The sequence below is a fragment of the Artibeus jamaicensis genome, unplaced genomic scaffold (genome assembly GCF_021234435.1).
Source record: "Artibeus jamaicensis isolate MK-2021 breed Jamaican fruit bat unplaced genomic scaffold, CSHL_Jam_final contig_465, whole genome shotgun sequence".
Lineage (NCBI taxonomy): Eukaryota > Metazoa > Chordata > Mammalia > Chiroptera > Phyllostomidae > Artibeus > Artibeus jamaicensis.
The window spans coordinates 15,708,204-15,720,459 of NW_026521843.1; the positions used below are offsets into that span (position 1 = coordinate 15,708,204).

At 47.4% G+C, this 12,256-nt stretch overlaps 1 protein-coding gene across 1 annotated transcript in view; it reads left to right on the top strand.

Annotated features, from left to right (window-relative positions):
• The window catches only part of PLB1 (phospholipase B1), a 112,954-nt gene that overhangs the window by 10,565 nt on the left and 90,133 nt on the right, over positions 1–12,256 (top strand). The window contains exons 2-4 of the mRNA XM_053667136.1: positions 5,144–5,205; positions 6,817–6,880; positions 9,248–9,306. Coding sequence (XP_053523111.1) covers positions 5,144–5,205; positions 6,817–6,880; positions 9,248–9,306 — 185 coding nt within the window. The remainder of the gene's footprint in view (positions 1–5,143; positions 5,206–6,816; positions 6,881–9,247; positions 9,307–12,256) is intronic.

Genomic DNA, 12,256 nt, shown 5'->3' on the forward strand with positions numbered 1-12,256 from the left:
GTATTTTTCATCTAATGTGAGAAGGTTTCAGTCATTATCTCCTCAAATATTTTCTGCTTCCTTCTCTCTCTGATTCTTCCAAAACTTGTTACCTGTATGTTTGTATGCTCGACAGCATGCACAGATCTCTGAGGCTCTGTTTATTTTTCTTAAGTCTTTTTTCCTCTGTATCTTTCAGAAATGTACTTTCTCTTGATCTATCTTTAAGTTTATGGATTCTTTTTTTCTGCCATCTTATGTCAGTTGCTGAGCCTGTCTAGGAAATCTTTCAGTTGCTGTACTTCTCAACTCTGGAATTTGTTATATTTATCATAAATATATTATAACTATACAAATGAATAGAAGATACATATCTCTTCTCTTTATTGAGTCTTAATCTATTTGTTTTTCTATAGTTCTCTGAACATAGTTTATTTAATTCTTTGAAAATTAATATATAACTATATAAATACAAAGTTTCAATACATAAAAATATATACTACTACATGATTCTTTGGAAAAAATATATATCAGCTGCTTTGAAGACTTAGCCTGTGAAATCCAGCATCCAAGCCCACTCAGAACCAGTTTCCTTTCGTTGCTCTTTTCCTGGACACAAGACCAACTTTCCAGGTTTGGGGCATGTCTAGTGACTTTTGGTTGATAGCCAAACATAGTTGATAAAACTGAGCAATTCTTGATTGTGCTTTATTTTTCTGAGAGTCAGTGGTTTATTTCTTAGTCACTTGCCTAGACTTAAAATGTGAAACCTATTTCCCTCACTATGTGCAGCCACTGGTGTCTGCTCAGTTTTTTATTTCTTTTGTTTCTTTCACCCAGAAGCCTAGGGGGCCATGCCCGAGTCTGCAGGTTTAGTGATCAGCCAGTGACTCGGAGAGAGGTCACGCTCAAAGGCTCTGTTTACTGGTCTGTGAGGAGGCTGGAAAAGAAACGCAAAGTTGCAGCCAACCCTCTAGTGTCTCCTTGCTTTAATTTTGCAGGTTTCCCCATTGTGCACACAGATTTCTAGTCAGCCCAAACTGTGTGAAGAGCATATCTCAGCCCTTCTCATTGCTGGGGTTTCCCCTTTAAATCACCTGATGGGCTCACCTCTATCCCAAACAGGGAACAGAACATCAGGCTAGCAAAGCTGCAGATACCACCCATTTATTTCTATATTAGTTCACCACCTTTTACTGTCCATTGTTTGTTTTGTTTTCTGTTTTTTCCCCTTATTTTCTATGCATTTTATGTTGCCTTCTGGTAATTATTTTTTAAATTAAATGACAGGCATCAATTATGAATAAATAGAAAGATAATATCATGTTTGGGGTGGTGCTGTCTTCTCCCATAAAGGCTTTACTTTTGCTTTCGGCCGGCAGGTAGAGGCAGATCACCTTAACCTAAGCTGGACTCAGACTCAAACCTGTGATAAATATACACGATGGAATAAAAAAGAGTGTGATGCAAAAGAATGAAAGCTTACCTCTTGTAACAGTATGGAAGGACCTAGAGGGTATTGTGCTCAGTGAAATAAGCCAGATGAAGACAAATACCATATGATTTCACTTACATGTGGAATCCAGAGAACAAAATTAACAAAATAGAAACAGACTCATAGATGCAGAGAACAGACTGACAGCTGACGGAGGGGTGGAGGGGTGGAGGGGGGAGCCTGGGTGAAAGAGGTGAAGGGATTAAGAAGTACAAATTGATAGTTACATGGAGATGTAAATTACAGCCCAGGGAATATATACACGATCAGTGATGTCGTAGTAACTATGTATGGGGCCAGGTGGGCACTTGCAATATCAGGGGGACCACTCAATAAAGGACACAATTTTGTAATTACTATGCTTACACCTGAAACTAATACAAATGTAAACTGTAATGGAAAACTTGAAAAAAACAAACCTAAAACAAAAAAGCCAGGCTTCAGTCTTTCTGGAGGCTGGTCTGTTTCAAGTTTATCCCTGCTCCAAGGGTCTAGCTCTTGGAAGTCCCAACTGGAATCCCTGGTCACTTTCCACAGACCCTCCTCCTTGATGGGCACTGAACGCCCGTGCCTTCCCCACCTCTGCGGCCCTGCTGTGGCCCTGCTCAGCACACTAGCCTCCCACCTTCTGGTCCTGTTGCCTGTGATGCAGCAAATGCTTTAGGAGTAAAAACAGCCTCAAGTGTTGGGCTTACTCTATGTCTCTTTGACTTTGGGCCCCTCAAATGCTCGCAGCACTTTCAACTCTCAACAGATAATCTTTCTGAAACTCTCTCTCTCCCCTCCTAACCCCCAACCTCTCCCCCTCTTACTCTCTGCCCTTCTCTGCCTCAATGTGGAAATGTCTAATGATAGAATGTCTACAGAGGAAAAAAAATAAGGTCCAGAATAGTCCAGAGCAATTACAGGAAAAATCATAGGAATCCATCGACTCTTCAGAAATAACCTCTTTGAGCCCCTTTAAGACTTTTTAGAACGAGGGTCAGCACATAGGATCTCTCAGAGAAATCCTGCCCCTCTAGAAAGAAGTGTTTAGCTTTCACTGCTATAAAATTATACCGATAGTGACATTTATCTCCCTGGATTGTTTTGATGGTAAAACAACAGCACCTCGTACCAAAACTAACATAGTTCAATAACTGGTTTGTGCAGGCACTGGGCTAGATAGTCTGCTCACATTATTGAATTTTTATAAAGTTCTGAGTATGTTCACGGTCATAAAAAATCTTTTTAAAAAAAGTTTTTATTTTTATCCTCACCTGAGGACATGCTTATTGACTTTAGAGAGAGGAGAAGGGAGAATGAGAGAGAGAGGGAGAGAAACATCAACATGAGGGAGAAACATCGATGCCTTGCCTCTTGCTTGCGCCCTGACTGGGGACCGAACGTGCAGTCTAGGCATGCGCTCTAGCCAGGCATCAAATGTGTGACCTTTTGGTTTATGGGCTGATGCTCCAACCAACTGAGCCACACCAGCCAGGGCTCAAAATCTTTTTCCCTTTCCTTTTTTTTTTTCCCTTTCTTTTAAAGAAAACTACTGTTTACATCAGGGGATCAATGACTTTCTCTGAGGAGCCTTTTTTTTTTTAACTTAGACTTGGGGTCTGGAAGACTGGAGGTGGTGAGTGGGTCATTTCTGAAAGGCCAGGAAGAGCTGGCTTCTGGTATCTGTGTCCCTCTGCCTGTGAAGGTCCCGGCTAGCCCAGCGAAGGGGCGTGGCAGCAGCAACCAGCCTGGTAATGTGGAGGTAGATCCCAGGTTTCCACCTAGGATCCTGGGCTAAGGCAACTGCTCATCAGAGAGCCACCCCCCATCCCAGCTTGATGCCCACTCTTCTGTGGCCGTCCAGGTCAGGCACTGGGGGGCAAGCCATGGCCCTTGGGCTAGAGCCAGCCTTCTGCTTGTTTTCGTAGGACTTGTGAGCGGAGAATGGCTTTTTCATGTTTTGATTCGTCTTTCCCACGTGGATATCTAGTAGTCCCAGCACCATTTGCTGAACAGACCATCTCTTCTCCATTGGATTGCCTTTGTTCTTCCGTCAAAGATCCGTTTGCTCTCTTCATGTGGGTTTCCTGGGCTCTGCGTTCGGGCCCATGGAGCTCTTCGTCTGTTCCTGTGCCAGTACCACGCCGTCTCGATTACTGCGGCTTTAGAACAAGTCTTGAAGTTTTGTGGTGTGAGCTCTCCGGCTTTGTTCTTCTCCTTCAATTTCTGGTTGGCTTTGAAACTTCAAAATCAGTTTGGTGATATTCACAAAGTCTTTTACTTTTTTAAGTAGTTGGGGGAGAAAAGTGTATTTCATGACACATGGAAATTTTATAAAATTCAAACTTTAGTCTCTGTAAATAAAGTTAATTTGTTTGCACAGCGTCTGAGGCTCCTTTTACGTGACAACATCAGAGCTGAGTAATCGTGAGAGAGACCAGATGGTCTGCAGAACCTAAACTACTGACTGCTTGACCCTTTGCAGACAAGTTTGCTGAACCCTGGTCTGGATGCTGGACTCTGACTTACTTTCTTGGTTGTGAGCACGGCCCACGAAGCCGGACTGCCCATGTTCAAATCCTTTCACCACCATCTGCTGTCACCTTTAAAATGCTGCTCAACCTTGCTGGGCCCTTATCAGTCAAGTGGGGACAACAGTAGCTCCTAGAGTTGTTAGCATTCAGTGACTTATCTTGTATAGGTGCTTGGAACAGTGCCTGGCACATAGAAGCTGCATGTAAGAGTTGGCTACCATGTCGATTTTTGTCCTGGCTTAAAAATATTAGCAAAATAGTCTCACATCTCTGCCCTGCTAATTTGTCTACCTCACTACTCCCAGAGTGATGAGCATCTTAAGATACGCCTTTGTACTCGTCCCTGCAGAGACCCGTCACGGCTCACCACTGCTCATGGAGTAGCCCTGGCATCTGCAGCCCTACTGTCTCTCTGTGAAACCCCACATACCCCGCCTTGCTGTCCCCTACCCCCAGTCACATGCCCTGTCCTCCAGCCTTTGGCAGTGCCCTGTGCTTGTCCACACCTTCCCATCACATGGCTCTTTCTGTCCAGGAGCTTTATTCTGGGAGTTTCGGAAGGGTTGCTGAAATCTGAGAGCAGGTGACAGCCACTGTTGCTGTTGTGGGCTTTAACGTAGAAATGAGTGTCTGATTGACCTCTCAGGGGGCATGGAATGGAAATATATTCTTGTTTCTCATCAAATTCTGGAAAAAGTCTTTTCAGGGTCAAAAAAGTAAAGCTGCAGAAGAAGACTGGGGTGGAAAGAAATTAAGCTCCCCCCCAAGACAGGCCCGCCCCTTTTGCATTGCTCCAGCCGGCAAGGTCGGCTACTTGTCCAGCATTACCTGTCTCAGGAGGTCTGCCTTTTGCTAAGGAACCAAGAAAGGCATCCACGGTGATGTGCATGCGTGTGGTGCGGGGTCATTGCTGACCCTCCGCAGGTAACACGTTCACTTTCAGCCTGGCAAGTCGACTGCACGGAAGTGCAGCGTTCCAAACAATGAAGGTGATAGTTGGAGAAGTGGAATCTAGATTTTCCCTAACTCGAAGGAGGTTAACAAGCTGGGCACGTAGCTATGGTGGGAGGAAGAGCAGGAAATGTACAAACCTGGATAGGAGTCAACTCCAGCTAAATAACCTGAACTATATATTTTTGCTTTATTTTAGAGAGCATCCAGGCCCATACCTCTCCTGGAGAGAATACACTGGAAGAGCAGCTGTGTCCAGAGGTGAGGGCTGTTTCCCCTTTGGAGGGCTGGCAGGGTCTCTTCCAGTGGGTAAATCCAAGTCTCAATGCAAGCTGGCAGGCTCCTTCCTTGAGGGAATGGGCTGGATGAACTGCTGCTCCCAGGGGCAGTCTGCCTGCCTAGCAAGACAGAGACAGCACAGGGTCTCTCTTGGGGTCTGGGGGCCCATCATTGCTGAATACTGAGGGGGTGGTTCCCAGAAGTGTGTAGAAAGAGCTATAAATGGGCTTGTTATCTTTGTGAACCTTGAAGCAGCTGCCCTGAGTTATCTGAAGGCAGCTGGGTAATGTCTTCCCAGAACATCCCAAGATAAGAGTGGAGAGTAAATGCTTTTATCTCTTCCTGCAATCAGTAACTGAAGAGGATTAACCTGTGATAGTGAGGTGTGGTCCAGGGACTCGGTTACTGCCTGTTTTCCCCAGTTGGAGAACAGTGAGTCCTCAATGTCATCTACAGGTTCTGGTAACCAGGGGGACCAACTTGTAATGAAACCACTTTTACCACAGGCTGGTTGGCATAAACAAGAGCTGAGCTGCTATGGCATCTCATCACCCTTACAAGTTGAACCAGATGACTTTAGTTAAGGACCTGCTGTATTTCCTCTTCCACTTTCAATTCTGGGGAGAAAACATCCCAACACCCTTCCCAAAGCCTGTCACGTGATTCACAGAAGCAGAGGCTGCTCTGGACCCCTGCGAGCACCTGAGGCGCCCGAGTGGCCCGGCGGTCCCGAGCACTGGTCCCCCAGCCCCTCCTCTGCTCTCCACAGCCCTCTGGGCTTGGCACAGGCCAGTCCGGGGGAGACACGGGTCTCTCGTTTCAAGTTCACCTGGTTTCTGGCAGCACACGAACATAATGCCTCAAATACCCACTTTTGCATAAATAATCAAAGGAGAGAAAAGAAGTAATACAAATCAATATAGCAGAGATGAATTTTTAAATATTTAATTATTTTTAGAGAGAAGAGAAGGGAGGGAGAAAAGGAGAGAAAACATTGATGCACGAGAGAAACATTGGTCGGTTGCCTCTTGCACATCTCCCAACTGGGGACCACACCTGCACCCCAGGTGTGTGTCCTGACCAGGAATCACACTAGCAACCACTCGGTTTGCGGGACGACACCCAACCCACTGAGCCACACCAGTCAGGGCATATAGATGAATTTTTGTAATCTTTTAGTCTACGGACTCTGGGTCTCTTCTTAAAGATTTTTTACTGTGGTAAAATGTACATAATATAAAATTTACCATTTTAATCATTTTTGAACGTATAATTCAGTGGCATTAAGTTTAGTACATTCACGTTGCGTGACCATCATTACTGTCCACCTCCAGGACTTTGCCATCATCCCAAGAGCTAATTTGTACTGTCCCTCCTTCTCCATCCCACCTGTTAAAATCATTGTCCGCAGACATGGGCCCTCTTGTCCTGGGTGAGCAGGGATCAGTGAGACCATGACTGTGGACAGTTGTTGCGTCTGGGTTTTGAGTCTCGATAGATCAACTACATGGTCATTTCCACACTGAGCTTTCCGGACCTGCAGCAGCTCCACACAGGGCAGCTCATGTTCCTGGTGTTCGGTTGTGTTTGCAGAACCAGAATTTTCAGTTCCTGTGCGACCTGAAGAAGTCAGGCTCCGACGCGCCTTCTAAGTCGGGTAGGTGACCCTGAGCCATGGCGTTGGTGTGGCCAGCAGAGGTCCTACTTCTCTTGTACCTTTTGGCCATTCAATTCCTCCCTCTTTTCCATCCTTAGTCCCTCAGCCCTTCTACTTTTCCCCTCGTTTGTTTCTATGGAGGGACGCAGACCAATGCACACCAGTCAGAGATAGAGCCAGCAAGGCCCGTGGTGCCTGGCCGGTGCGGGCAGCCTCTGGGAGTGCCCGCCTACAGGGGGCAGGCAGTGTCCTGGGAGCGGCGGGTTGGGGGCCAGTGCCTCATGTGCCTTCCCCAGTCCTGTGATGTAGCTACAATGGCTGCTGTTGCTGTTTTCCCCCTATAATGAGCTAGGCTTGTCTAACACCTGGATGCTCTGCATGTTGCTCTTAAACTGGTCATCTTCTCTGGCCTTAGGCTACTAAGAGGCCACATCATACACTGTTTACTGGCTTTACTTATGTTTGCATTGCACTGACTTTGCAGGGTCTGCGGTTAAACATGTCATTCTTTGCACTGTTTCATGAGGAAAGTAGGCAGAAGAAGACATCTGTGCACGTCTTAGGAAATGGCTTCTTTGGGAGCCCCTAACTTGACCAGGGAGCAAGTCAGAGGTTTCTGGGGAGACTGAATTCTAAAAGTGCTGGCCACCCAGGGGGGTCAAGGAGGCCTCCTGGGGGACCCTGTGCAGGCTGCTGGCATCCGATGTTTACGCGTGTTCACAGCGCTGAGTGTTGTTCTCTGGCAGCCTTCAAGCCAGTAGGACCCTTTGTGTACCCAGGTGGCTTGCATTTCAATGTTGCCCTCTTACTATTGGGGGTCCAGAAACACAGAGCCATGGAACAGATGAATGGGGAAAATGAGGGCCATGAGTGACCTTCCTGGGGACACGTTTGGGAGACCTTGACCTCAGTTCACAGTTGCCACGTCCTCTTCCAACCACGCTGTCTGACAAGGTCCAGGCATGGAGGATTAGAGTTCAAAGAATTCGTCTCCCCGGAAGAGAATGTGGCATCCAAAATGGGTTAACAATTGGCTGTTTTGTTTTAATTATTTTACTCTTGCTACTGAGTATGGACATTGTACTGTACTTACTTATTCCTGTGAAAATCACCAAATAGGAGGGAACAGTTTAGGGGAAAACATTAGTATTCCCCACGAAACTGCCTGAAAGGATGGACAAATCCCCACAGATTCCCCTCTCCCTTATACAGGGGAGTACGACAGCCAGGGTGATATAATTATTAACCATAAGGGAAAAACATGTCAAGTTGTATAAATTACCCTGGTTTGAGCAACTTAAGGTGATCAGGACTGCCATAGTGTACCAGAAATAAGAAAAACAAGTTACATGTTTGTTTGGGTGATCAAAAAGTAGTGGAATAGTTAGACATTTATATTTCAGGTTCGTTGATTCACATAATTCCAGTGAAGTTGTACAAAGTAATTTCTTGATCAGAGAACAAAGTTCCCTCTAATGAAATAGTCCCTGAATGTTTACAAGTTGTTGAAGTAACAGCCCCTCCTTTACCTTTAATAAGAATATATATCAATTGGACAGGCAAAGAAATTAAAAAAGGGCTGGTTAACTATTACAAGCTAAACACATAGAAACAGTTACTAGAGAGTCAGTTTATAGTACACAGAGAAACATTTTAGACAGAAAAGAATAAATAGCTAAGTTAGGCATCACAAAGGCCTTATAATAAATTTCCTAACCTCTGCTCAGTCTAGCGTACCTTTTGCCCCTTGCCAAATTCTAGACCTTTAATAAACAATAAGATATTCAAACTCTGTACATAGAGTTATTTCAAATTGTCTGATTAATGTTTCTCCTAGTCAAAACAATTTTTGTATAATATAATTGAAACTATGGAAATTCTTGTACTTTTCCTTGTTACCGAAACTATGGAAATTCTTGTACTTTTCCTGGTTACCTTTGTATTGACTTTTTCTGCTTAACAGATCATGCTATACACCTGCAAATGTTAATCACTACCAAAAATGAAAATATAAAAACCTGCTTGTACTTGCAATAACCGGAACAGAGCTTCACTGTCCTTTGAGGCGTGTTGTCATCTGTTACCCAGCGCCGACGCCTACCCTCACCTGTGGGACCCCTTGACCCGCTGTGGCCGGACCGCGGCACACAGTATGGTCTCCAGAGAGGAGTGAGCCTCTTCTGAGCAGATTCCTAGGCCCCCAGTGACCACCTGGTCTTCAGTTCCCCGTTCCCGTGGCCAAAAGACTCAGTCTTTGCCTCTGTCCCCTGACTGGGGGCCATGGGGCTGCACCTCCTGTTTGGTGTCCTTGCCCTCATTGTGGGTAATACAGACCTGACCTTCTTACCTGGGTTCTTGTCTTTGCAGTCCACTCCCTGAGACCTTCTGATATCAAATTCATGGCAGGCATTGGCGATGTGGAAACTGTGAGTATTTGAAGAAGGTGGAGGTGGAAGACAGGGTTTGGGATTGGTGACCCTCTGAATGAGCTCCTGGTCAGCAGGCAGGATGTTTTGTTTGGGGAGAGGAGCTTATTCTCTGAGTTGGAGAAATCCTATAATCTAGGGGGTTCTGAGTTTTGTTTTGTTTTGTTTTTCTTTGATCAAATCAATGCCTCCCTTTATGTTCAGGTTAGAAAACTTTTGGAGTGTCTCATTAATAAATTAAACCCACTGATTGATCAATTAAGTCAAAGATCACACAGAATTTTGAAAGTAATCTCTTAAACTTTCTATTTATAAGATAAAGAAAAAAACTGCTTGGTAAAGTTTTGAAAATACATGTATCCTTGCTAAAACATTTTAAGTGATATATTTCTCATGTCAGAAAGAGAAAGAAAAGTGATTAACAAAAAGAAAGATGGGGAGAGAGGAATGAGCACAAAGAGAGGCGTCTACAGACAAGAGGGCTGGACGGCAGAGTGCAGGCCAGTGTAACTGCCCGCCCTGGCTTTCCACAGTCCCCCCCTGCCCTGGGCTGAGTAAAAGCCACAGCCCTGCTGCCCACGGGGCCCCCCATTCCCAGAGCCCCCAAGCTGGACAGACCCCTTACCAGGTACCCTTTGCTCTGTCCCAGAGCCCTGCTGTATACCCCACACCCAAACCAAGACATTCCTCTTCTTCCAGTGTCATCTCCTCCCCAATGTCTCTCCCTGGTCCTGCTGCAGACGGTACTCCCTGTGACCTCAGCCCCTTCCTTCCCTTGGACCACCTTGCTGCAGGCCCCAGCACAGTGGCAGCTGTATGCAAAGTATGAGACTTCACCTGAGAAACCCCAGTGAAGCTGGCAGGCAGAACTCCCTAACCTTGTTTTCTCCTGGAGGTGCTGGCGGTGTTGAGGCTGCACGTGTGACTGTGTGTGTGTGTGCATACGCCTCAGGGTGAGGGTGGAGGTTTACTGCTGGGAGGGACGTGAAAGGCCAGAAAGGAGTAAGCGAGAAAAGAGGCTTCATGTCACGGACAGCACATTGACCTTGCCGAGCCGTGTGTCCCTGCACGCTGATGGCTACATTCCTGGGCCCAGACTGAGTGCCGCCCCAGGGGACTCGTATTCTTCCACTTCGGGCAGGAAGTTCACTGCAGGAAAACCTCCACCCAAGTCAGGCTTCCAGTTACGTTCAGCCCATCAGTGACTCCCACTCTTTGGCCCCAGCTCTGAAAGAGCTCCTAATTCATGAATTATTCAGACCTCCCAGCTCTGGCCTGTCAGTCATCCTTTCTCCTCCCGTGAGCCTGAGGCCCTGGGCGCCGAAATACAGCTTCAGCCCAGGACTGTTTCCTGGCCCCAGAATCATTACCGTGACACTGACAGGCACCTCAGCCTTCAGGACAAAGCCTGAGAGCCCAGCTCCCCTGAGGCCACCCCCTTCTGCCTGCCTGGTGTGTGTGTGTGGGGGGGGGCGACTCACCAGCTGTTGTGAGCCTAGCCCGGGACACATAAAAAGCCAGGCTTGGGAAAAATAAGACTGTGAATTTCAAGTGGAAAAAGCCCACAATTCAGGTGCTTTTGCTTTGAGTTCCTGGGGCCTCTGTAACCGAGGACAGACACTGGGCTGTCTGGCAGTGTCTGGCAGACACTGGTCACCTCTGACAGTGACCAGCACTTGCTTGTTGCATTGCTCCGCGCTCCCTTTTCCCCAGAGAACTAAAATATCAGATCCGTAAACGTTTGGGAAAAATGGTTTTCCAACTAACACTTGTGATTCGTGCTTAATATAAGCAAAAATCAACCACAGCTCACGAATATAGTATAAAATATTGAAGGCCCCGTTCACTGCTGCTACTCCTCTGCCTCAGTGCACGTGCGGGCACACACACACACACACACACACATTTGGGGAGGGAAGGGAGGCTGTGCTGTGTGTGTGTGTGTGTGACCTCAGAATGGTCACCCTGCAATATGCTGTCTGCAACTGTTTGGGGATTGACTGGGTGTTGGAGACATTTCCCCGTGCCAGGGACGTTCCTATCCACTCTCTCCAGCACCCTGAGGTCGGGGCCTGTGTCTGACTTCCCTTTGCACCCCCAGTGCCAGACCTGCCACTAGGCAGGCGTTCAGCCAGAGGAGGGTGGGGAGGAAGTGCTGGCTGCGGGCACGGTGGAGACCCAGGCGTGTGCTGGGTCTGCCCGCCTTACCTTTCTCCCCAGCTCTTCCACCCCCTCTGAGCCTTGTTCCTCTTGCTCTCCCCTCCCCTCCCCCTCCTCGCCTACCCTGTGCCCCACCCCCCACCATCGAGCTTGTCCTGAGCAAGAGCTCTGCTGGGGGTCAGACCCCTTGGGTCAGGTACAGCTGTCCCTGTGGCCTCAGCCCTGGGGCAGGGGTGGGGGCCGCTTCCCTCAGGACTCCACCTGCTGGCATCTTGGTCTGTGGTCCCTGGCTGGCCCTGTGGTGTGACTTGTATTTAACTGGTTGCCCTTCCCTGGAAACACTGCCTTTCACACTCCTCCTCACTGAGGGTGAGGGACTCCAGAGGAATTACATGGTCGGCCTGGCCTGCTGAGGGGCCCTCAGGCGTGGCCCAGTTTTATAGACTGGCTGTCATTTGTGCTGGGTAGGTGTGATGACAGTAGTAAAGGGAGCAGCGGCAGGCCGGTGTGGGCAGGTTGGGCACAGCTGTCACCACCGGACCCGGAGACACTGTCTTCTAGGAATTAACATCTCAGAAGATAATAACACTGACAAGAGCTCCTGTGCACTGAGCACTTTCTATGTCCAGGCAGGATTCCAAGTGTCCCTGGGACCTTGTGAAAGACCCTCTCCCCAGGGGGTGGGGGAGTCACCACAACCTCACCTCCAGCCCTATGACCTGGGCACATCTCTAATAGTGAGGGTCCTGTGCTGCCCAGCACTTTACCAAGAGGAAAATCAGAAACTTAT